The sequence below is a fragment of the Chlorocebus sabaeus genome, chromosome 21 (genome assembly GCF_047675955.1).
Source record: "Chlorocebus sabaeus isolate Y175 chromosome 21, mChlSab1.0.hap1, whole genome shotgun sequence".
Taxonomy (NCBI): domain Eukaryota; kingdom Metazoa; phylum Chordata; class Mammalia; order Primates; family Cercopithecidae; genus Chlorocebus; species Chlorocebus sabaeus.
In genome coordinates, this window is record NC_132924.1 from 131,275,807 (window position 1) to 131,302,790 (window position 26,984).

At 40.9% G+C, this 26,984-nt stretch overlaps 1 protein-coding gene across 1 annotated transcript in view; it reads right to left on the minus strand.

The window, feature by feature from the left end:
• The window catches only part of NCAPG2 (non-SMC condensin II complex subunit G2), a 73,191-nt gene that overhangs the window by 45,162 nt on the left and 1,045 nt on the right, over positions 1 to 26,984 (minus strand). The window contains exons 2-12 of the mRNA XM_007983655.3: positions 24,245 to 24,346; positions 23,819 to 23,935; positions 15,389 to 15,577; positions 14,921 to 15,035; positions 12,314 to 12,468; positions 11,496 to 11,630; positions 8,991 to 9,085; positions 7,517 to 7,586; positions 4,633 to 4,719; positions 1,969 to 2,064; positions 1,222 to 1,347 (exon numbers count right to left, since the gene is read on the minus strand). Of these exons, the coding sequence (XP_007981846.3) occupies positions 1,222 to 1,347; positions 1,969 to 2,064; positions 4,633 to 4,719; positions 7,517 to 7,586; positions 8,991 to 9,085; positions 11,496 to 11,630; positions 12,314 to 12,468; positions 14,921 to 15,035; positions 15,389 to 15,577; positions 23,819 to 23,896 (1,146 nt within the window). The 5' untranslated portion in view covers positions 23,897 to 23,935; positions 24,245 to 24,346. The remainder of the gene's footprint in view (positions 1 to 1,221; positions 1,348 to 1,968; positions 2,065 to 4,632; positions 4,720 to 7,516; positions 7,587 to 8,990; positions 9,086 to 11,495; positions 11,631 to 12,313; positions 12,469 to 14,920; positions 15,036 to 15,388; positions 15,578 to 23,818; positions 23,936 to 24,244; positions 24,347 to 26,984) is intronic.

Below are 26,984 nucleotides of genomic sequence, written 5' to 3' on the forward strand. Positions count from 1 at the left end.
TATGTGTGCATGAAGAAGTATACAGATACTTATTACACTTTTTTTTCTTTTTTTTTGAGACAGGGTCTCACTCTGTCGCCCAGGCTGGGGTGTAGCTGTGAGATCATGGCTCACTGTAGACTTGACCTCCTGGGCTGAAGCCTCCCAAATAGCTGGGACCACAGGTGTGTGCCACCACACTGGGCTGTTTTTGTTGTTGTTGTTGTTGTTGTTGTTATTTTAACTTTTTGTAGAGACGAGGTCTCACTCTGTTGCCCAGGCTGGTCTCAAATTCCTGGCCTCAAATAGTCCTCCCACCTCACCCTCCCAGTGTTGGGATTACAGGCGTAAGCCACTGTGCAGGCCTATTATACTATTACTTCAACTTTCTGCATGTCAGGTTTTCCATAAGTTAGAAAAGAAAAACAAAAGGGAGCATTTCAGAAGCACCACAGGCGACAGCATTACAATAGCACTTTGCTGTCATTGTTTCCTAAAACTTTACTACTCAGGACAGTAGACAATATGCACTGCTTAAGTAAACTGTGTTAGGAAATACAGACTAAGTAGATGAAAAGAATCCACAATACTCCTCGGAAATAAATGCTGCATCTTAACATCCTAACACCTCATCTGGAAAGTCAACTGCCACAGGCATTATTTGTAGGCTTGCCCTGAAATATAACCAGTGTTTGCTCATCATGCTACCCGACACCTATTATGATAGGCAATGTCACAAACGCACTTACAGAGAAAGACACAGAGAAGTGGCTTGCCCACAGCCACATTCCTATTAAGGGAGAGAGGTGGAATCTGACCCCAGAGAGCAGGGGGCTGACACCACAGCATGTGCTTTACCCACTGTATGACGCCACCTCTCCACTGGGGAAACAACAGGCACATGCATAAAATGTTTAAAACCACACGTAGCAATCAATAATTAAACGTCCACCTCTCCACTGGGGAAACAACAGGCACATGCATAAAATGTTTAAAACCACACGTAGCAATCAATAATTAAACGTCCCCAAAGTAGAAAAAGACACCATGGGTCCACGCTGTTGCAGAAGGCCCCAGGGAGAAGTGGCATCTCTCTGAAGAATAGTCCAGGTTTAGAAACCACGTCATGTGGGAGCAGAGCTCTGGCTGTTACAGGGGAGGTGGGGACACACACAAGCAGTACATGCCACAGCCTAGACAAAGCTGGTATCTGTAAGAAGCTTGACCACCGGAAGTACGTACATAGAGCTCTTCAAACTGTTTCTGAATTTCACTATCCATTTCAATAGCGTGAAGGTTTGGATCCCTAATAGGAAATGCTTCAACAAACAACAATGCAGCATTTGATCGAACTTCAGAGTTTCTGGCCTATAATAATAAAAGAAGAGTATCTCAGAATCCCAAAGAGTTAACGTGCGAAGGCTTAAGTACCGTGTTCCCAAAGTAACAATTTAATTATCTTGATACAGATTTATTTTCGAATTACAGACAATCATAACATTTAAATTGACCAAACATTACTCAGTTCAACATCAACAGATACTATGAAAAGATCAAGCTTCCTCACTTCAGAGCCCACTGCATGTCACTAAGTGGTCACCCCACATCCTCACTAAAGATACCAGGTTGTCTGTACTAAAAGTCACTGTGTGTTTGTTAGATCTCAAGGACCTGGACAGCCCAGGACAGCACGGCAGACCACCCACAGCCTAAGCTGGTTTGCTTTACGGCATGTCTCTAATCTCCTTCCCTAAACACGGTTACTTAAAAATAACTGTGTAGTTAGCACTAAACCAATCCAGGTTTCCAGTTAAATGAAACCAAGAAATGCTTTTAATAAAAGAAAAAAATTTTGTTCAAAAATTTCACAAAGCATTCAGTCTCCAGCTTTATCTTTACTATTCTATTGTAATTTTGAATTAGAGTTTGTTAAATTCAAAAGCACAAGTAATACATTCTAAACACGGATAAACTATTTAAAATGTATACCTTTAATCCTCTCCAAAGGATGGGTTTATATAATCTATAAAGCATCTCCTCTACTCCCTGCCGAACTTTCTTTTGATGGTGAAAGTAACTCAGAACCTAAGGACCAAAGAAAAGGAAAACGAAAGCGTTAACAAAAAAATACATTAATTAAATTAAATTAAATTAAATGGCATTTGGAAAGAGCAACAGGGAGAATTGTTCTCTCCACCACAAGTAGGTTCTGGCTGGCACCCACATGTCATGACAATTCTTTAGCAGGAGTAACTTCGATAGATGTAGGAGAGCAGTAAATGCAGTCAATCACAAGAAAGAAATCTACGGCTGAAATAAAAAGATTAATGGCTTGGGCGATAAAATGGTTTGGGTTCTAGTTTCTGCTATTCTGCCAACAGCCACATAACCTCAAAAAAAGACTCGTTTAAACCTCTGACCTTCAGGATAAAATGTAAAAGGGGAGCACGTAAAGGAGATTCCTGAATGGTTCTAAGAACTCATGCTTGTTCCAAAACACTAACTAAACCTCTTTATTATCAACACCTGGTAACTGTTTCATAACTTTGCAACAACGAGGTGTCATACTTAGTGACCTCTCACTGTACAAGATTAATTTAGGCATCAAGTTCCTCCCAAAACTTATGAAAAAATCAGAAAATGATCATTCTTGTAGCTTTCATTCTTCTTTTCCTATCCACTTCTTTTCCAGTCAGAATCTTCCCAAAATTCTTTGTAAACTCATGTCCCTAACAACAATCAATTTTGCCTTACTTCTCTATTCACACCTTTTGGGGCTAAACTTTATTAGTGAAACAATTCTGAAAGATTAAATAGGCTATAAAAGAATAGCCTACACTTTAAGTGAGCTTGTATCAACTTTACCCCAGAAGAGCTACAGTATGGGGATTTTTTTTTTCTGATTATCATTTTGGAGTTTTTATTGATGGTGATAAGTGACATTAGTCTATAGTTTGCTTTTTGTGTATAATACTATCAAATTTTGATATCAACAGTATACTTGCTTCATAGAAAAATTTTCTAAACAGCTTTAGAATTAATTCACATGCCACAAAATCCACTCTTTTAAAGTATACAATTCAGTGGCTTTCAGTATATTTAGAGCTATGCTACCATTGTTACTATCTAATTCTAGAACATTTTCATCAACAATATTGAGATTTTTAATTTCAAATGATGTCTGAAGCACTGTCTGAAGCCTCTTTCAATATCAATAAAATGACTTATATAAATTTAATGTTAATCAAAAAAAACAATTTGAGGAAAAAACTATAATGTGTTATAAGTTGTGACAAAAACAATTACTTGGAGTTGAGTAACACATTTCACTTGAGTGAAATCTAATATTCTCCCTTTAAATTCTTTTTGTGCATTTTTCCATAAATTTATCAAATAGTAATATCTATACTTATAATATCTTAATTACTCAGACTACCACAGCAGAAAGTAATATATGAAAATACACATGGTTTACATATAAACTACACATATAGTTTACATAAACATAAATATAGTTTGCATAAATACATGTAGTTTATTATGATGCAATTCTACTAAATAAAATTTGAAACACCAAATCATTTATGTGAAATAAATAACCCAAACTGACTACAACTAAATAAAGCCACATTGGGATGGGGGTGGCAGGCGGGTAGGACAGGGAGGTCACTGAATGAATGTATTTATCCTAAATATATGCAATCACGATTTTTAAATCCTCTGGAAAACTCAGTAGTCTAGATAAATCTCTGGGTTCTTTATCCTTGTGTAACCGAAATTAAATCACCAATAATGCAAAGAAACGTTCTCTTATCCACTCAAAATTAATATAATTAGTATATTTACGTTCTATAAATAGAAGTAGTTTCAGTATACAACAAAACAAAGAAATGGGTAGTCTTTATTCACTTATTTTCTTGACATATGGTTGCCAAAACTAACAGCAAGCAAACAAGGCATCCCATGGGTTACAACACTGATCAACAGCAGCTGCTTAATTCAACCAAACACAGCAGACCAGATTTTCCCATTCCTCCTGCCAGGATCCTCACGACCCATCAAACACCTATCAGTGCAGGATCCTCATGATCCATCAAACACTTATCAGTGCAGGATCCTCATGACCCATCAAACACTTATCAGTGTAGTAATGACACTGATGATACAACCTTACCTAGTCAGTCCATTTACAATTATTAATATAAAGGTAAAGTTAATATCTGAATTCTGAGATTACCTTTATACAACAAAGTATCAAATAAACAATCAAAACATTTATTCATTTGGTTTGCAGAACAGCAAAATTGGAATTTAATAAGTAAAATAATAAAAATAATTTCAAATACCCTCTAAGATCTTTGAAAAAAATGATAGTGGCCATTAGAAACTAATAATTCTGGAAAATCTCAAGACAGAGAATTGAATTTAAAGTCATTCAAATATAATACTGACCATCTCAACAATACACCTTTGCTTTCCTCATTAAAACTTTGGTGGCAAGAATAAAACTGCCAGACATCAAATATCAAGGTTCTGAGAAATCCCCCTAATTGATGTCTGTGAAAGCTTAACTTAATTTTAAAATGTAACCAAAACAATTATCTGAAAACAAAACAGAGGAAACATTATTTCAAAAACTGTTCACAATCTTACCTCCCGCACTTTGGAATGCACTGGAGACCTCCTCGGAAGGTGTATCCCATGGAACATGAAGTCCTGGATGCAATCATTTTCAATCGTCTGAAATAACAAGTGCAATGCAAAGCACCTGGTGTGTGTGTGTCCTACTGACGACCTGACAAGCAGTGCAGCATTCGAGTACAAAAAAATTCTAATCTGTCCATCATACATTTCATGAGAAAAAAACCTGGATCATTTTGTCCAAGCTTTCTTATTTTAAGTCCATGCTTCTCAGAATTCCTTTGGTTTTCATATATTAAGGAGAATGCTTCACTTCTCTTTTATTTGATGAAATATCAAAGCTGTGCCAAATGGCAAGGTAAGCTTCCACCTACCACTCAAGTGTGGTTCAAATCAGACAAATTTCAGAGACCGAGTGCATGGTGAGTGTGGTGTCCCCTCTTCTGACTCATCACTGACCTGGACAACCTTCAGAAGACTGGATTTGTTCCAACAGCCTCCACAGAACAAAAACAGAACTACCTCTACGGTGGAAACTGTAAATAAGATATTTCAGGGCCACTACTGAGAAGGGCTGAGCAAGGAAGGTGTGGGAAGCCCTTCATCAGCCCCATGCACTCATGGTACTCAGAGTGCAGCAACTGGGGAAAGGCCTAGCCTCTCACAGTAGCAAAAAACCCCAGTGGACCCTATGGTCTGTACCTGTACTCTGTGCCCGCCCTCACACATGAGGCTTTGGGGAAGGACCTAAGGAAACGCTCCTAAGGTTAATACTAATACAAACCAGAGTTTGTATTAGCATCTGCAGATGCTCAAGTTCCTCTTCTCCATTATATTTGAAAATATTTCCTTCACCTGAAGTCACTTAGCATCACTTAATGTGGGACAACCACACATTGTCTGACTTGCAATGAAAGATGAGATACACAGTATTACCTGGGAAGTTACTTGTGCCATAAAAGTTGAATCCAAATCTTTAGCGCTAACTACCAGAATGCTGACATTCTACAGGACAACTCGTTCAGTTTCCTCACATACCAATGGCACAGACTTAAAAAAAAAAGAAAAGAGGGAGGAAGGCTCTAGAGTAAGCGATTTTAATGGTATAACAAGCAAATGCCATGTGGGCAACTTCTTGAGTCCTAATTCAAAAAAACTCTAAGGAAACATTTTGAGATCACTGGAAAAATTTCAGTGTGGCTTGATTATTTTTAAAAATACCAAGGATTTACTGTGACATTTTTAGGTCTTACAATGGCATTCCATAAGCACATTTTTGAGAGATGAATAAAGTAGTATATAGAAATCAAATCTCATGTCTGGAATTTGCCTGAAAAACTTAAAGAGAGGGAAGGCAGAGAGGAATGGAGTGAGACTGAGAAATACACATTATTGGTACCAATTTTGTATACATCTAGTCAAATAGTTTTTATTTTGTTTATTTTTTTGTAGAGACAGGGTCTCGCCATGTTGGCCAGGCTGGTCTCAAACTCCCGACCTCAGGTGACCCACTCGCCTCAGCCTCCCAAAGTACTGGGATTACAGGCGTGAGCTACCACGCCCAGCCTACTTTTGGTTTTCTAGAAGTCAGTGATAAACCTTGGCAATACAAATCAAGTGTAAGTTGTGCAGAGGAGCAGAGAGGATGGAAGTAAACTCCAGACATGGGGCAGCCTCTGTGCACCCTGCAGGTTTCTCCCTCTGCCCCTCAGTGCAGGGCCTGCTCTCCAAAGAGGAATGAAAAGTCTGGATAGAACACAGGGTTGTGAGAGGCTCCTTTCTGACCTGGAGTAAAAATTTTATTCTCAGAGAAAAACAAAATGATTGAGAACCTAGTATAAGAAAAATATAAGTGAAAACAAAGATACTTTTTTTGTCCAAAAGGGTGTCTGGATGTTGAGTTGGGATTGTGGATTACATAGCCCTATCTTCATAACATAAATACTATGTATTCACCAGAGTTACCCATAATCAAAGAAAGTATCTTCAAATTCTCAAAAATAATGTAACTAAAAGAGGTGACTTGAAGTTCCTGAATGGCACTATCCAACAGAAATTGAATGCAAGCCACGGATGCAATTTTAAATTTTCTAGTGGCTGCATTAAAAACAGACAAAAGAAACAGGTAAAATTACTTTAATATTACACAGTCATCCCTTGGTATCCATGGGGGGTTGGTTCTAGGACCTCCCTCAGATACCAGAGTCTGCAGATGCTCAAACTCCTCATATAAAGTGGAGTAGTATCTACATATAACCTACACACCCTGTACCCTTTAAATCATCTCCAGATTACTTACAATACTTAATACAAAATGTTATATAAATAGCTGTGACACTGTATGTTTAGGGACTGATGACAAGAAAGAAAAAGTCTGCACATGTTAAGTACAGATGGATTTTTTTCCCAAATATTTTTGATCCTTGGTTGACTGAATCCATGGATGTGAAACCCACGAAGAGCCAACTACCACATTTAGCCTAATACATCCAAACCACTATCATTTCAACATTCACTCAACATTTTTAAAAAGTACTAAGATATTTTATATTCTCCTTTTTCCATATGAAGTCTTTGAAATCTGGTATGTTTCTTAAACTTACAACACATCTCGATTCAGACTGGCCATATTCCAAATGCCCAGTGAGCACATGTGGCTAGAAAGACCAGGGTCAGAGCTCCCGAGCTCCCTCCCACCTGAAAGGGCACAGTCCTACCTCCCACAAACCACATATCTTAGCAAGTGACTGGATTGCCCATCAAACAAATTTTGATTATTTGGCTTTATTTTGACAGAGTGCATAAACATGGATCTTAAATAACCCTTCTTTGACTACTTATTTAGTAACTAAAATATAATAAAAATAAGTGTTAACATTTAAAAAAATGAAAATACCTCCAGTATTTTCCCTGAAGCCTTTTTCCAAGCTCTGAAATAAATTTCTGCAATGTATACCATCAAAGACCTATATAAAAAGATCAAAATAGTTATAATGCAAATTTAAAGAATTATACTTTCAACATGTATCATTTCAGTTACTTTCCAACCATAGTGAAGAAGAAACTCAGTTTAAACGAGTGCTTTGCAAATTATCTATAGAAATAGGTTATCTACCTGTAGCAAAAAGTAGAAAATGGAGAAGGTTTTGGGAAAGGAAACTGAAATGACAAACTATTTCCTCCTCCTCAGTCAAGGCTTACCCAAAACTTTACTATTTTCTGTGAAACTATGAGTGCATAAGCCCAGAACAAAATTCTAAAGTCAAAAATATTTAAATATAAATAAATTGTCGACTTGGAGCCATGTTGGACTTTCCATGCTACCAATTCCACAGGGACAAGAAGCCCTAAAATACCAGTACCAACTTAAGAATCATAAGCTTAGAAATCTATTAGTTCACTGGACGCAGTGGCTCACGCCTGTAATCCCAGCACTTTGGGAGGCTGAGGTGGGTGGATCACGAGGTCAGGAGATCAAGACCATCCTGGCTAACACGGTGAAACCCCGTCTCTACTAAAAATACAAAAAATTAGCCAGGTGCAGTGGCAGGCACCTGTAGTCCCAGCTACTCAAGAGGCTGAGGCAGGAGAATGGCGTGAACCCGGGAGGCGGAGCTTGCAGTGAGCCGAGATCGCGCCACTGCACTTCAGCCTGGGTGACAGAGCGAGACTCCGCCTCAAAAAAAAAAAACAACTATTAGTTCAACTCAGATATTCTGAAGATGAGGAAATATGAAAAAGCAATCTAGTATACAATAGGAGCTTTGCAATCAGAGATCCAGAATCAGACCCCAACTTGGTACTTACACAGTTGCCTGACACTGGGAAATTTAGACACCAAAGCCTACCTCAAAAAAGAGTTGTGAGGATTAAATTTTAAAATGCAGACTAAGTAGTCAGCACTGGAGCAAATGAAGTACTCTGCCTTGTGCCTGGCAAACAACAAGCATATACTTGACATCTCCATCATGTAGGGAGTGGCAGAGCATGACTGCAACATTCCCTGCTGCTCCTGTAGATTCCACAGGCTCTTCCGAGAAGCCATACCAGTCAGGCCACGTTCAACCAAAAAGCACACACTGTATTCAAAGTACCATGGACGTGGCTTTATTATGAGCAAGACTAAGGTTCAACTGGAAACTATTTTAACTATTTAAAGAATGACCACAAATTAAAACTTCAATGTCAGTGTTCAATACTGGAAAAGAATGATTTCCTATAAAAGGAAAAAGCTACCCAGTGATACAATGGTATATAATAAAGGACATATTTCTAAAGCTTCTAATCCATTACTATAAGAAGTCAGACCAAATGGAATCTTTCAAAGCCAGATTAAGCAGCACGAAATCTTAAGTACTTTTAACACTTACTTTTGTAATCCCTGTAATTGGTTTTTAATGGTCCCATGGATCATTCTGACAAAGTTTATATTCCAGTTGAAGAGAGAACTAAGAAATCTTCTTCCCTATAAATAAAAAAAAAAAAAGGATATAATGTTTAAATTGCAACCAAATAAAAAGTTCCAAATAACAAACAATTCTTTGAACGTCTAGTAAGCTAAACATTGCTATTGCTAAAAAGGAGGCACGTGTAATTATAACTAAGAGCACACGCAGGAGTTGAGCTGTCTGCGGGGCCTGCACAGCCAGGAGCCACACAAGCCTCCTTCCCCAGGGCCGAGCAGCCACTACACTGAGCGCCCCTGTCCTCAAGGACCACAGGTGCGGAGATGGAGACCACAGACAGTAACCATGGGTGCATAAACATCTCATTCTAGCTCTGTCATGGATGGCTACATAGTCTCAAATGAAAGAAAGCTTTAAGTCTAGCATAGGTGGGTGGGAATGGAATTGAATAACCCAGTTCATTTCACCTTCTCATTTGTAAATGAGAAAACTGAGGACTCGTATAGTTAAAAGGTTAGGTGTCTGTCAAGTCAGAATTTCCAAATACACAGTCTTCAAGTCATAAATACATCATGTGATGATAACTTATATGTATGCTACTAGATTATATACCCAAACCTAAAATGCATACAATATGTATACTCTATTATAGAATGCACAAAATACATCTATCAAGAATTCTCTCAGTGAATACCACCTTCATCTCTTAACAGCACACCACTGCACAGCTGGAATCCTACAGAAATGCAATACATTTTGATTCAAATGCAGGGTAACCATGCTTACAACAGGCAAGTTAAAAAAAAAAAAAGAAAAAACAGCAATATTCACTAGAAGTAATCTGCCAGTACAGTACAAGATGTTTATGGTTTACCCAGAATGACTGGAAACTGACCTGACCAAATTAATGATTGATTAGGAAACTACGTTTAGATATCTTAAATTCAAAGGAGACATCAATTTTTTAAAAAGGGTAGGGGTTATAACACATACATACATTTATGCCTGTTATATATCTGCACACATATATAAGTTAACAAGTACGATTCATCAACTCCTTATGTATAAGTCAACATAAAGTAGTTTATTGTTTGAATCCATCGTTCATTTCTTCACTCTCCCCACATTTCGGGACAATCCTGGAGACAGGTATGGGGCACAGGCTGTGTCCAACATCTTTGTGATAATGACGGTGCTGACACAGCAAGGACGGCACAGGGCAGCCCCCCCCCAAGGGTTCCTACCCTCCCCAAGGGTTCTTACCCACCGGAGTCTGGGCTGCAGTTTGATACATATCACCTCATCTGTTCCTCACAACAATTCTGTGAAAGAGTAACTGTTGCTCCTGTTTCACAGAAGAAAACACTGAGGCTGAAAGGCCTGACCAAAGTCACCACCTATACGGTGAACAAGGACCCTGGGAGCTGAAAGTCTCAGTCCTAATCACATGGCCCTTTGTCTAGCAGACCGCAGATGGGTCGCCAGGGTCCAGTTCTGTCTCTTCCGCTAAGCAGCTGTGAGACCTGGAGGAAACTTACTCTGTACCTCAGAGCTGGTCCTCCTCCTCCTCTGAAGCCCTTCTCCACCTCCTTCAGGGAGAAGGAATGACTTCCTCCTTCCGCCTCAGAGATGTGCCTGCTGTGCCATGAGCATCCAAAAGCAAAGGCTTGTTCTAGTCTCCACTGACCCCGCCTGAGCATGTAGTCGACGCTCAGTAAACAAATGCAGAAGACCCTAACACAGAAGAACTATGCGAGCCTCTCTGTAATTCTTAATTCTCTAGCAGCCATATTAACAAAAGTAAAGAAGATTAATTTTAATAATATATTTCATGTAAAGCAATATATCTAAACTATTGTGTATTATATTAAGTATATAACAAAAATTATTAATGAGCTATTTTATATTCATTTCTTTCACACTAAATCTTCAAATCTATGTGTATTTTATACTTATGGCCAATCTCAGTTCAGATGGGTCCTGTTTCAGGTGCTCAGTAGCCTCGTTTGGGAGTTGACCCCAGGACGGGCAGTGCAGCAACAGGCCAGAAGCCTCTCTGGATTTACAGGATGGGTAGAAAAAAGAAATGGAGGATATTACAGGATGATAGTTTTGAGTACATGGCAATGAAAATGGAATTAGGGCAGAAGGCCAGATCTCAATCATAGAGAAGTGCTTTCTCCACCTTATTTTTAATCATTCTTAATTTAAAATGCCAAGTATGGCTCCCCTAGGATTCACACAGCCACCTGTTACCATCCAATTTAATGATGAAATAAGCAAGGACTTGTAAAATGTTTTCTCTAGTACTGCCATGCAGTAAAAATGATGTGCAGTAAAAAGCTCCTGGTAGCTAAGCCGACCTTCATGGCAACACTGCGCGTGGTGCAGACAGGAACCATGTGAACACGGGAGAAACATCTATTAAAAGCAGCTCACAAACAGATCAAAAAACAAACGCCTATTTACCTCTTCTTTCTTGATATAATTAATACTTATGAAGCACTCAAGTAACATATCTTTAATTTCTCCACTTTCCTCCAAATCATAATCAAAGCAATACAAAGCTTGATGGATACGCCAAAGCCGACATATGTCTGCTCCCTGGGAACGACACGAAAAATGTTGCCCTTTTTAAATGAACAGTAAAGTCAACAACACAAAAAATGTTACCCTTTTAAATGAACAGTAAAGTCAACGACACGAAAAATGTTACCCTTTTAAATGAACAGTAAAGTCATATTTCAAATCAAGTATATGTTATATCAGAAATAATGGTAATTCTAGTTGATTCACCAAAGATTAAAAAATAATGACAAATAAAAACAGATTTTAAAATTTGCAAATGCCACCTGTAGCTCTACAGAACATGTTTTTAAACACAGGGAAAATAATAAAAAATCTAGCAAGTTCAAGAACTTCCTCGATGATGAAGATTGAACTGTCCAGTGCAGGAGACACTAGCCACATTTCACTGCACAGCTACTAAAATGTAACTAATGCAACTGAGGAACTGAATTTTTCATTATTTTTCACGTTAAATTTAAATAGCTTTCTGTGGCAAGTGGCTACTACATTGACTAACACAGGTTTAGAATGTTAGGAAGACATTTAAAAATAAATGTCTAGGCGGTGCACTCCTGCAGTCCCAGCTACTTGAGAAGCTGAGGCAGGAGGACTGCTCGAGCCCAGGAGTTTGAGGCTGCAGTGAGCCACGATCATGCCACTGCACTCCAGCCTGGGCAAAGAGAGAGACCCAGTCTTTAAAAAATAAGAAGTGAACGCACTGTCTTAGTCTCCAGACTCCTCCTGAGCAACATGACAAAGGCTGTCTTTCCCGTGTCTTCCTTGGCAGGCAGGCCTTTCTCCCACCAGGTAACACACAAATCCTGAACAGAACTCTGTAGTTTTCGTTCCGACTCAGGTAATGCATATAAAATACCTGAAATACAGCACAGAGATTTTCCAATTAGTAAGGCAAATTCTTATTACTTCAGATTCAACAGTTTAGAGTATTATGACTTTATATATTATTTAAAGCTTTGCTAAGCAAATAACATTAGTTTATGTTTAAAACTTGCCAAAGATTTATATACATTAATTATAAAATGCAAATAATGTTAATTAAAAAACTGTTTGACAATTGTTATAAAAAGACCCTCAACAGACATAATAGAAAAGAGATTTTTGGAACTGGAAGTCTCAGAGAAATCATATCACCAATTTTAGAAAGGCAGACACTGAGGTCAACCAAACCTCAGTGTAACAACAACAATGGTATCTCTGTTAACACCAGAGCCAAGACCGGTCTACTGACCAATCAACAATCCACTACTGTCCCTCAATGTGCCAGCCCCAAATTTTGGCTCAGAGGTGAAAAATAGTCAAAGCAATTACCATAATGAATACAAAAACTGCAGTGCTTTTATTAACAGGAAAGCTCAATAATTAAATTAATAATACTAATGCTCATAATTATAATCTGTAGGTATCTGAATGTCATTACACGAATATAACACTCCTGAATTAACTGGGAAGTTGATAGCAACTACAGCGTTAGCACTAATCATTTTACTAGTTATTTGCAGACCATACAAATAAACTGATAGTAAAATTCACAAAGCATTTGGGAGCTATTTTCATTATGATTAGGGGTGACTTTTTAATAAGATACTGTATTTTAACTCAAGAATTCAGAATAAAACAATGTACTATAAAACAGATACATAAATCCAAGTGATGCTAAGAATAAGAAGCTTGATGAGATACTTTATCACATGAAACTACACTTGCACAGTGAGGGATGAGGATATGTGAAAAGTTTTCTTAAATATCATTAAGATATTTTTACATCTTTTGTAACTAAAATTTTATATATTTCATAATCAAATATTTTCATTAACTTAGACTACTGTACCTCCTAAATTAATAACCAGTTTTACAGTTTTGTTAAAACTTGAAAAGTACTATCATTCAAATTTCAATACAGTAAAACTCCCCTAGGAGTCAACAATTACTCCTCAGCTCATGTTCACAACATACTTAAAGAAAAAATTCAATGTCACAAATTCTTAGTTGACACTATCTAGCAGTGGTAATCACATAATCAGGTATTTTCCTAGAAAGAAGTTCTTGATCACCCGTCCAGTAAGTCAGACTTCCCTGAAAAACCTGTAAACAATAGCAGTTAGTTGCTGAGTACTGCCCATCTCACCATCTATAACATCTGAATGGAGCTTAAACTAATTAGGCCAGATGCAATGGCTAATGCCTGTAAGACCAGCACTTTGCCAGGGCAAGGTGGGAGGATCACTTGAGCCCAGGAGTTTGAGACCAGCCTGGGCAATACAGTTAGATCTTGTCTCTACCAAAAAGCAAAACAAAACAAAACAAAAAGCACGGGCTTGTGGTACCAGGAGGCTGAGGTGAGAGGATAGCTACAGCCCAGGAGATCAAGGCTACAGTGAGCTGGGACCATGTCACTGCATTCCGGCATAGGCAACAGAGAGATTCTGTCTCTAAAAAAAAAAGATAAATATAAAATAAAGAAACTAAGTATTCAAGACAGCTCTTAGGTAAGTATGCTCCTATTCTTTTTTTTTTTTTTTTTTTTGAGACGGAGTCTCGCTCTGCCGCCCAGGCTGGAGTGCAGTGGCCGGATCTCAGCTCACTGCAAGCTCCGCCTCCTGGGTTCACGCCATTCTCCTGCCTCAGCCTCCCAAGTAGCTGGGACTACAGGCGCCCGCCACGTCGCCCGGCTATTTTTTTTTTTTTTGTATTTTTAGTAGAGACGGGGTTTCACCGTGTTAGCCAGGATGGTCTCGATCTCCTGACTTCGTGATCCGCCCGTCTCGGCCTCCCAAAGTGCTGGAATTACAGGCTTGAGCCACCGCGCCCGGCCAGTATGCTCCTATTCTAACTGAAGAAAAAGAACTGGACTGCAAAGCTATACCTTTATACCACTTCTGCTACTAAATTCAACAATGCTCATGAAAACAACTAGCTTCCTTTCACAAAGTATCATTTCAGGCCAGCAGCAGTGGCTCATGCCTGTAATCCCAGCACTTTGGGAGGCCGAGGCGGGCAGATCACCTGAGGTCGGGAGTTCGAGACTAGCCTGACCAACATGGAGAAATCCGGTCTCTACTAAAAATACAAAATTAGCCAGGTGTGGTGGCGAATGCCTGTAATCCCAGTTACTACGGAGGCTGAGGCAGGAGAATCGCTAGAACCCGGGGGGCGGAGGTTGTGGTGAGCTGAGATCGCGCCATTGCACTCCTGCCTAGGCAACAAGAGTGAAACTCCGTCTCAAAAAAATAAAAATAAAAACAGAAACAAAAACAAGTATTTCAATGTCACTTCTAAATATGCCATTTATAACAAAATCGACTCACCATTTAATATAATAACACATTCCAGTAGGGCCTCGTAGTTCTCACTTTCATTTATTACAGATACAGAAGCGAGAATCACAGACGTAATTGCATAAATTATTTCTATGCTTTTTCTCTATAAATGAAAAATCGAAGCATGAGTGAATTAAAATCATCAATTTAAAATCAGTTTTTAGCAGAAATTTCACTTACAAATTTTCTAAAAATCAAGCCACAATTCTAGCTTACTCTAAAAAGAATTAAAGTTGAATAAAAGTTAATCATCCTAAAAGGACAGCAATATCTAGTATTAGATTAATAACAGTAGGGTTGAAAAGTGAATAAAACTACAACATACTAAACTTCTAAAATTCTTGACTTCTAACTTCAAAATTTGTCTTAATGTAAAATTTAATGATACACAATGAACAGTTATTTTTTAACAAAAAAAGAGAAAAATGTTTCTTAGTTTTGAAAAACAAATACTACCATTTTTGAGCCATGTTCTGTTTCCATATTATCTTCACCCTGGGCTTCCACTACCTGCCACCCATCCACCGGGCTTTCTAACAACACATCTGTCAATAAATTCTTCAGCCTTTGCCATAATTCTTCTTTCTGTTTCCTTGATAATTCATCTAGTAATTCATTTAGGCTGAAAGGATCAGAGGCCTCTTTCTGTAACATAAATAGCAAATGTCACATTTCAAATACAAAAAATATCCTTTTCATAATGTCATCAGAAGAAAAGTTTAAGTGTTAACTTCATTACAAGTTCAAGAATTTGGTTGCAGTATTCAAAATCCACTCCTAAAAGGGAAGAAGCAGGGGGATTCTCCACCTATTCTTTCCTAGTATCCTAATCTTCAGAGTTTTTAAAATTTCACCCACTTAGCAAAACCCTCCCTAAAAGGGACCCGAATGTCCACCATCTCCATACCTGAATTAGGTTACAAAAGTAGGCTAAAGTTCAATAACAATGGTGATAATCATACTGTGGCCACAGACTCCAGCCCCCCATGGGCTCTCAACGCCACCTTCTACTCATCCCTTAATATCATTCTCTCCCAGCAGCCAACGAGATGATTTCAGATCTCCCCCAACAACCCTCTAAACCCATTTCCTCTTATCTGAGATGACCTCACCGACTCTTTGATGGGGCAAATAGAGGCCCTCATCAAAAGGGCAGAGAATCCAGTTAAAGGGACTCCCTCTAGCCAAATTTGGGACAATGTGAGCACCAAAACAGTGGCAGTGATTAATTATAACCAACTGAATAAAATAAGCATCAGCGAGGCCAAGCCAGCCACTCTGGGAGAGAGGGCTGCAGTGAGCTGTGATTGTACCATTGCACTACAGCCTGGGCAACATAGCAAGAGCCTGCCTCTAAAAAGAAAAAACCAATGACAGCATACTGATAATAAATATCGAATCATTAATTAATAGCACCTGCATGCTCTAGAATGTCAGTGAGTAAAGTGAGTAAATACAGATGCGATACAGGGTTAGAAAATCACTATTTTATAGCCGTCACAGTAATTACGGACTCTGGGAGGAATTATCGGAAGATGCTAAACAAGTGGGTGGAAGCCTGGTGAGTAGCAGGACATTACAGTGTCACCACTTTTCCACAGAGGCAGGCTCCCGGAGGAGACCTGGAGGACACCCACCCACACAGGGACGGAAAGACCACGCCGTGCACTTCCTGTCTTGACAGCACCGAGGACCTAACACTGCTAAGCACTTCCTGCCAAAACGCACACTAAAATTTAATCAGATCCTCAACAGATGCGAATTGAAGGCTATGCCACAAAAGAGCCACTTGCAGTCTTCAAAACTGTCAGGGTCATAAAACACAGTAAGATGGAGAGTAAAGATACCACATAAGCCCTCCATCCCTCCCTCTCCTCTCTTCCTGCTCTCCTAACTCCTCTCCTGCCCTGGCGTTTGTTTTCTCCTCTTCTTAGTGCTCCTCTATTTTCCATCTAGCTTTTTCCACCTCTGCTTGTTCATTTTTATCTCCTCTCTTTCCTCGTTTCCTGGACCCTCCTCCCCTTCATTTCTGCTCTCCATTTTCCTTAGGCCTTTGCCTGTCAATCACGTACACAGACCAGCTCTCCAATTTCTGACCTCAGACAGCATCATGATCTGCCTATAGACAAGACATTCAATCGTGAACGGCTGAGTAATTCTTTATACCTCAATTATGCAGAAAAAATAAGTTAATGGCCCGTTTAGGTCCATTAATGGTAATTTTCCAGTACATTAACGGACAGTTTTGGTGCTGGGGTCCCTAGTCTGGGTAATGGACCACAGCCACTGTGTTCAAAGATTAAGATGTTCTATTCAGGGCAAACTCTGGTGACTGAAGGTGACCAGAGAAATGACTGGGCTGATTCATGATGCTTACATCAGGAAATATTAGTTGACTGATGGTTAGGGCACAAAGATGAATCAGGTCCCATCGTGTCCTGAGTTAAGTTCACAGTCTAGGGGCAAGAATAACACCCTACAGATTATTAAAATCTATTAGAGGTGTATGCTGAAGGATATAGCCTGAAGGAAAAGAAACAGCACCCATCCACCTATGTGACAAACTAGGATGGGCTGTTAACTCCTTCCTGAAAAATTAACCCTGAAGAAATGAGTGAGACAGGTTCCAGTAACAAACTACAGCAACAAAATGAGACACACACCCAGCTTCACTGAGGGCTGTTTGGAGCTGGGGATGTGAGAAATGAGTGCCTGTTGCCTAGGGCAGAGGAGAGCTGAGTGGAAGGGCAAGGAAAGGATGAGGGACAAAAACTGTTCAAATATCAAAATGTTCTACCTCTCCCCAGCATGGTCTTGGGGTGGTCATTGCCTGGCATTGCCAAAACATTAGCAGTGACAGCCCAGGCCTCTAGGGCCATGAGGCACTGGGCAAAGGCAGGGCAACACAAAAGCCCAGCAGTTAGGAAGCACATGTGCAGACTGGCGAGCTGCCTGTGGGCATCCCTCCACAACCTCCTCCAGCCCCAGGATGCAGAAGCTGTGCAGCCATGCTGTACAGAGTGTACCAGGCTGAGGGGCCCGCGGGGTGGACATCCTGCAGGGCCTCTCCTCCCTGTGTGAGTGCCCTGGCCACCTGTGCCCCAGCAAGGGTGCCTTTTTGTAGTCTATATGCCCAGCGGGAGGTATTCTCTTGTGACTGGCACGATGTGTATGAAGCAGGGGAAGTCTTGTTGCGTAACAAAAAACTTGGTAGCATAAAGCAACAGTTTTACCGCATCTCATGAATCAGATGCTCACTCTTGGGGTCACATGCCTGTGCTTAAGGCGGCGGCTGGGGGTTGCATGTCTGGCACTTTGGTGCCCACTAATGAGGTCTCCCTCTGCAGTCTCATCCTCCAGCCTTTGTGTGTGGTCTCTCTCTCCAGCAGAGGGTGATCCTGCACTTCTTACATGACAGCCAGGGGCTCCGAGAGGAAGTAGAAGCTGCCAAACTTTCTGAAGGCCACTTCCTCAATATTCCGTCCGTCAAAGCAGGCACAAGTCCAATCCAGATTCAAGAGGAGAGGACATAGGCTGCAGAGGGTTATTTCACAGGATTATCCACAACGTTAAATTTCCTGATTTTGAGAATTTTAATGTGGTTATATACCAGAATATCTTTATTTTAGAAAAATATGAACTGAAATGTTTAGAGATAAAGAGGCACAATGCCTACAACTGACTCAAATGATTCAGAAAAAATGTAAATACAAAGAATGATAAAGAAAATGTGGCAAGTGGTAACAACTGGTAAATCTGCATGTAGGGTATTCAGGGATTCCTTTGAATTCCTCTTGCAACTTTTCTTTTAGCAATTATTTCAACAGGAAAGAAATTACTTCTCCACCCTAACCCTGCCACCCTCCTCCTCCTCAGTAAGTCCACACCCTTACCTTCCCAAATGTGCCCTGCCTCAGGGTCTCGGCCTTTTCCATTCCTTTTGTCTAGAATCTTCTTTTCCCAAATCTCTACATGGCCCATTTGGATCTCTGATCAAATAGTCATGCAATGCATAGTAATAGTTCAGTCAATGACAAACCACATATATGAGAGTGGTCCCATAAGATTATAATGGAGCTGAAAAATTCCTATCACCTAGTGATGTCATGGCTGTCAAAACATCACAGTATAACAGATTAATCACATTTGTGGTAATGTTGGTGTAAACAAACTTACTTTTTATCATTGTTTTAGAGTATATTCCTTCTACATTTTTTTAAAGTTAATTGTAAACTAGCCTTACGCAGGTGCATCAAGAGAAATTCCAGGAGAAGGCAATGTTATCATAGAATATGAGATGACAGCTGCATGTCTGTTATTGCCCCTGAAGACCTTCCACCGGGACAAGATGTTAAGGTGGAAGACAGTGATACTGATGATCCTGACTTGGTATAGGCCCAGGCTAACATGTGTATTTGTGTCTTAGTTTTTAACAAAAAAGTTTAAAAAGTAAAAATAGACCGCTGGGCGCAGTGGCTCACACCTGTAATCCCAGCTCTTTGGGAGGCCAAGGCCGGTGGATCACCTGAGGTCAGGAGTTCAAGACCAGCCTGGCCGACATAGAGAAACCCTGTCTACTAAAAATACAAAAATTAGCTGGTGTGGTGGCATGTGCCTGTAATTCCAGCTACTCAGGAGGCTGAGGTAGGAGAATCGCTTGAACCCAGGAGGCGGAGGCTGCAGTGAGCCGAGATGGTATCACTGCACTCCAGCCTGGGCAACAGAGCAAGACTCCAACTCAAAAAAAAAAAAAGAAAGTAAAAATAGAGAAAAGCTTATCAAATAGGGGTATAAAGAAAGTATTTTTAGCAAAGACATGGAATAAACCTAAATGCCCATCAATGATAGACTGGATAAAGAAAATGTGGTACATATACACCATGGAATACTATGCAGTCATAAAAAAAGAATGAGATCAAGTCCTTTGCAGGGACATGGATGGAGCTAGAGGCCATTATCCATAGCAAACTCACACACGAACAGAAAACCAAATACAGCATGTTCTCACTTATAAGTAGGAGCTAAATGATGAGAACACTTGGACACAGGGGAACAACACACACTCACCAATTGGAGGGTAGAGGGTGGGAGGAGGGAGAGGATCAGGAAAAATAACTAATTAAATAACTAAAAATAACTAATAACTAGGCTTAATACCTCGGTGATGAAATAATCTGTACAATAAACCCCCGTGACACAAGCTGACCTATGTAACAAACCTGCACATGTATCCCCGAATATAAAAGTTAAAATAAAATAAAATGAAGAAAGATTTTTTGTAAAGTAAAATGAGTTTGTGTTTTAAGCTAAGTGTTATTATAAAGGATTTTAAAAGTTTAAAATTTTTTTTAAAGTTTATCAAGTAAAACAGTTACAGTAAGCTAAGGTTAATTTATTATTGGAGAAAAATGTTTTTATAAATTTGCTGTAGCCCAAGTGTAATGTGTTTATAGTTTACGGTAGTGTACAATGACATATTAGACCTTCACATTTACTCACCACTCAGTTATTCACCCAGAACAACTTCCAGTTGTGCAAGCTCCAGCTATAGTAAGCGCCCTATTCAGGTGGACCATTTTTTATGTTTTAGACTGTATTTTTACTGTACCTTTTCAATGTGGAGATACACACTTACCATTGTGTTACAACACTGTACCTACAGTATTCAGTACAGTAACGTGCCATACAGGTTTGGAGCCTAGGACAGTAGACTGTACCATCTAGCCCAGGTGTGTACTGCGCTGCTCCATTTGGGTGTATGTAAGCACACTTTAGGATGTTCACACAACAATGAAATTACCTAATGATGCATTTCTCAGAACCTATCCTCATCAAGAGTCATGTGACTCTACCAACTCTGTTAAAATATCACCTCCTCTGAGGGTTTCTTTAGTCACTCCATCATTCCCAACTTCCACTTCCACCTGCTTTATCAGTAGTAGTAGTTTTTTCGTTTGTTTGTTTGTTTGAGACAGGGTCTCACTTTGTCACCCAGGCTGGACTACAGTTGCACAATCATAGCCTCAAACTCCTGGGCTCAAGTAATTCTACTGCCTCAGCCTCCTGAGTAGTTGGGACCACAGGCACAAGCCACTACACTTGGCCAATTTTTTAACATTACTGTAGAGATGGGGTCTCAGTATGTTACATCCCAGGCTGCTGTTATCCTGGCCTCAAACGATCCTCCTGCCTCAGCCTCCCAAAGCTCTGGAATTACAGAGGTGAGTCACTGCGTTCAGCCTCCACCTGCTTTATTATTTACATATGTGTCTTGTTTTTCTTCCTCTACCACTAGGACATAAACCCCCATTTGTGCAGAAACTTTGCTTTATGCGTATTATAACCCCAACTCTCAGTGCAGTGTCTGGCGTACAGAAGGCACTTAGGACATGTTTGTTAAATGATGGAATTCTCAGTGCTGTGTCCTCCTCCCCATCATTGATTCTGCAAGAAGGACAAGGGCATACGGTGTCATCAGCTCTGCTCTAGAACACTTGTTTGAAAATGAAAATTGGCTCCAACATTGTCAATACATCAAGGAACAATTTGACCAAAGGCAAATTTCTCATTTTCTTATGTGGGATTTCATAGGTAAGAAATACCAGGTGAATGCAGAAAACTGCAGTCACTGACTGGAGCCACCAGGATCCCATGAAACACATCTCAGACACCTAGCAGCTCAGTCCATTCACCCCTGGGCCACACATTGTGCCCCTCACCTGCTATGACCCAAAGGCCCCAACCCCACTTCACTGTGCCCTCCCCAGGCCCACTGTGCTCTCTAATGCTCCCTATTCCCCTCTGCCTAGCTTGCCTTTTTCTCCTCTGTTCTACCTCATTTTCTTCCTGTTACACACAGAGCGGCAGGTGTACCCTGTGAGCACAGGCACCCACTTCCAACTATAGAATTTAAATATTTTTCAAGGTAAAATGCCATGCTTACTATAGTATTTATGCATTTCTTAGTGATTTAACATATAAAATTATGCTAGTGTTTTATTAGGTTCCTGTTTTTGACATGTCACTGGCAAAATTTTTTAGTGTTGTCCTCCTAACTCCATTCTCCCCATAATCTCTCTGGGTTTTTTATTTTACTTTATTTTTTAACCAATTCTGCAGAGTGCAGTGACTGTTGGCAACGCACGTGTGGGATTATAGCAGAACTCTAATTGTGCTTGGAAAGATCTACCTGATAGGCCTCTAACTGATTTAAGTTCTTATCAAATTGAACTATGGGAAACCATCATTATTATATAAAATGGCATTTATGTCATTCAACTTGATGAAACCACGTGATGCACAATCCTACAAATTTTCATTTTTACATTTAAGAGCTACATGGTGACTAGGTACTAAACTGAATTGTTAAGTGTTAATAAAGCTTATTATTGATAAACTAGAGTTAATGCCTCATTAGTATAAGGACTAATTCAGTATTCTCCTGAGATGTCTGCTGGCTGCCCAGCAACACTGCAAAGGCTGGTTGGCACACAACGGGTGGCTGGAAACAATGCACCCCAGAAGGGTACCTGTCATTGTGGCCACCAGTGTGATTTTTAGTTGCTATTTTTACCTTTGATTTTCAATTTAGTTGGCTGTGATTTTGTTAACATTATGGTATGCACTTTGCAACAACAATCTTTTAGACTTTAAAATATGTAGGTACTGCATTTCCAATACAACCCATATACACTGCTACTGCTAAAGCAGACACTGATATATTATCTAACTAACTTGCTCTTATAAACACTTCTATGGTGATGAGATGCCTGTTTGTGATTATTTTTAAGTTTACAGGATATCATTTTATAATACAAAAACATGTTTTAAGCTCATTTCTCTTATAAAGAAAACCAATTTCTTAAATGTTGCTAGTAACAAATTCACTATTAGATTCCTAATTCTTTGTTTCAGAGTCAGTGCCTCCAATGCTGGCTTCCTCAGAGATGTGTCCTAGGCCCTTTTCTCTGAAACACTACAGAGATAACTGCAGGCATTCCCACAACTTAGGCTTCCATGCCCAACTTGTCGCTAGCCCAGCCCTTTCCCCTGGTATCCAGATGTGCATGTCTGACTACTGGCCATCTGCTGGTGCACATCCCACCAGCAGTCATCTGGCACCTCCAAAATGGAACCACCTTCTCCCTTGAATCTGCCCTCTTCCCATGTTCATGAGCTTGCTGAATGGTACTACACAGTCAGATGTCTGGGCCCTTCCCCACCATACCCATATCCAATCAGTCCAATAGTGCCATCACTCCACTACCAAGCAGCTTCCCATTTCCAGTTCCTAATTCAACCATCATTACGAAGGGCACTGCCTAAGAGGTTAGCCTTAAATATGTCCCTTTGACATATTTCTCACTTGCAGCCAGAGGAATATTTCCAAAAAGCAAACCATATTTTTATCCTTACCTCCATTTTGCCCACTAGTTCTCTCTCCTTCTCTTTTGTTCTCTTCCTCCCTTGCCTACAGCTCACTCCCTGCTTCAAGCACCTACCATTCTCAAGATAAAGTCTGAATTCCTTAAAATAGTAAAGACCCACCTAGCCTAGCCCCCAGTCTCATCTTCTGCCTTCCTGCTGAACTTCAAGTTCAAACACAACAAACCTTCTCTAGTCTTCAGAGTGACCTTCTTGGTTAGATGGGTCCTTTCCCCCAACATCCCTCTTTGATTGGTTAACTTCTGTTTATCTTTTACATCTTAGCTTAGCCCACCAGCAGGTAGATTTATGTATAAAGGGTTTTGTTTTCTTCTTTCAAATAAACACTGGTCACTAAGGATTCACTGAGATAACTATGTTTCGTTTGGGGACATAATGATTTTAGAACCTATTTCATATTCACAGTCAAAAATCGCAACAAAACTAAAACTTGAAACTTACATCAAGTTGAACAAATTGCAAAAACTCTCCAACCAGCTCCTTAGATACGGCTTGTACAAATGTCTCACGTTTTTCCATGACAGATGGAACTGTTCAAATGGCATTTATTTTGTAACCCTAGTGGAAAACACAATCATACTGAAACACTTGCAAATATATATTTTCCTATAAGATTTAATTTGATATTAACATCCAAGAACTGCAAGAAAATTCCTGAACCACATATGGCAGACAGTTTATAAAAATATTCTAACATAAAACAAGTTATAATATCTGAAAAACAATTTTCTTATTTCCTTTACTGGGGATGTTAATAACATGATATTAATGATATTTTATCAACAACTGTTAATAAAATTACCAACTAGGGAGGGAGAAATCCAAATAGCCTTAGGAAGCTCACCACCATCTCTCCCTTTTTAGTACCTTAGCAAGATGCTGGCTCGGCAGATCGAGTTGGTTCAACAAAAGAACAATCTGATCCCAGCTGCAGATTCTGAAGATGCTCCCTTTCTAAAGGCCATTCCTCTATCAAAAAAAAAATCCCACTGTTAGTGTCATCTTGTTATTCAAAGTGAGATGGAGAACAGTGGCCCCGGGGAGGGGGGCGGGAGTCACCTGGGATCTTGTTAGACTATCCTTTAGAAATGCGTAACCACAGCACTCTCCTCCCACCCCTTCGGGATAATGAGAGCTCAGGGGACTTTGTATACCTTCTATCCTGTCTGTGTTTTTCCAGGAAACTCTATTTCACATTCACAACACCTGGTGCTATTGGTGCCCTACTAAAAAGACATCAACCTAAAGATGAGGTAATAGCAAATGATGGGACATATTTGCGGTAGGAGCCCCCTGACTTTAAAAATAAATGAAAACCACCTGCACAATTATAAATAGAGCAATATGGAAAATTACTGCCAATAATTATGGGGATAGAGAGTCATCTTAAACATATAATACTAGATTTTAATGTCTAAATTGAACAAAGCAGAAAATAACCTCAGTTTAATGACTCCCCAAATAAGTTAACAGTGAAGCCCCAAATAAGTTAACAGTGAAGTCTGGTCATCTCATTCCTCAACTCAAATGGCTGAACTATGAACCACAGTCATGGACCACATAACATTTCAGTCAACAACAGACCACATATATGACCATGGTCCCATAAGATTATAATGCCATATTTTTACTGTGCCTTTTCTATACTTAGATATGTTTAGCGATGCAAATACTTACCATCGTTACAGTTGCCTACAGTACAGTAACATTCTAGCAGCAGCAGGCTACACCCTCTAGGTGTAGGCAAGTCCACTCTGTGATGTTCATTCAATGATGAACTTGCCTAATGACAACGTTTCTCCCTCTTTAAATGAAGCATGACTGGCACACTTTTTACTGACAAAGAAAATGGGGAGGGAAGGGAGAGTGGCCAGCAACAAGCATAACGAATAGTGGCTAGGACAAATTCATGATTTTAGAAAAATAATCCAATAAGGTGCAGCAAACACATGGACTCATACATCTTCACCTGGCAAGTCTGTGAACATGCTCCACTTTTTCATAGTTCTGGTCACTTTTCTTGTTTGCTCTATTTCCAAGTGTACCTCTTTGGCATTGTAGTCCAACCTACAGTAATATACTTCCTCCAGACTACCAAACTTATTCCTATACTTCCCATTTTCCCTCTTATATTAGTGACTGTAATTTTTTAATGGTTAATTTTTCAATCTATCTCCCAAAGTGGCAATATTCCATGTTTCTTGTAGTGTATGTGCATAAGATCTCAGCCCTGCAGCCAGAATGCTACTTTCAAGGTACGGAGTCATCTCACCACCCAGTTATCAGTCCAAAGAGCAGGCTACTCTTTGCACAGGAGGTCCGGTACTGAATCAAGATGAGCATTAAAAAGAAGAAATCCCTGTAACCTTGTCACCACCCGTGACTTTCCACTCCGTCCCCAAACTCCTTCCTCATGGACACAACAAGAGGCACCAAACCAGCAACAAGAGTTCAGGAGACTGATGTCTCTGAGGACAATGCCCATGTCCACGGCTGGGGAGATACTCTGTGAGGGAAGTGCCTACATCCAGGGCTCAGGGAGACTCTCTCTAAGGGGACACTCTCTGAGGGCAGTGCCCAGGCCCAGGACTGAGGGGATTTACTCTCTGAGGGCAGTGCCCAGGCCCAGGACTGAGGGGACACTGAGGGCAGTGTCCATGCCCAGGACGGAGGGGGTTGCTCTCTGAGGGCAGTGCCCAGGCCCAGGACTGAGGGGACACTCTCTTGAGGGCAGTGCCGATGCTCAGGGCTGGAGGGTCGCTCTCTGAGGGCATGCCCGCGCCCGGGGCTGAGGGGACTCTCTCTGAGGGCAGTGCCCAGGCCCAGGACGGAGGGGACACTCTCTGAGGGCAGTGCCCACGCCCGGGGCTGAGGGGACACTCTCTGAGGGCAGTGCCCAGGCCCAGGACTGAGGGGATTTACTCTCTGAGGGCAGTGCCCAGGCCCAGGACGGAGGGGACACTCTCTGAGGGCAGTGCCCACGCCCGGGGCTGAGGGGACACTCTCTGAGGGCAGTGCCCAGGCCCAGGACTGAGGGGATTTACTCTCTGAGGGCAGTGCCCAGGCCCAGGACTGAGGGGACACTGAGGGCAGTGTCCATGCCCAGGACGGAGGGGGTTGCTCTCTGAGGGCAGTGCCCAGGCCCAGGACTGAGGGGACACTCTCTTGAGGGCAGTGCCGATGCTCAGGGCTGGAGGGTCGCTCTCTGAGGGCATGCCCGCGCCCGGGGCTGAGGGGACTCTCTCTGAGGGCAGTGCCCAGGCCCAGGACGGAGGGGACACTCTCTGAGGGCAGTGCCCACGCCCGGGGCTGAGGGGACACTCTCTGAGGGCAGTGCCCAGGCCCAGGACTGAGGGGATTTACTCTCTGAGGGCAGTGCCCAGGCCCAGGACGGAGGGGACACTCTCTGAGGGCAGTGCCCACGCCCGGGGCTGAGGGGACACTCTCTGAGGGCAGTGCCCAGGCCCAGGACTGAGGGGATTTACTCTCTGAGGGCAGTGCCGATGCTCAGGGCTGGAGGGTCGCTCTCTGAGGGCATGCCCGCGCCCGGGGCTGAGGGGACTCTGAGGGCAGTGCCCAGGCCCAGGACTGAGGGGATTTACTCTCT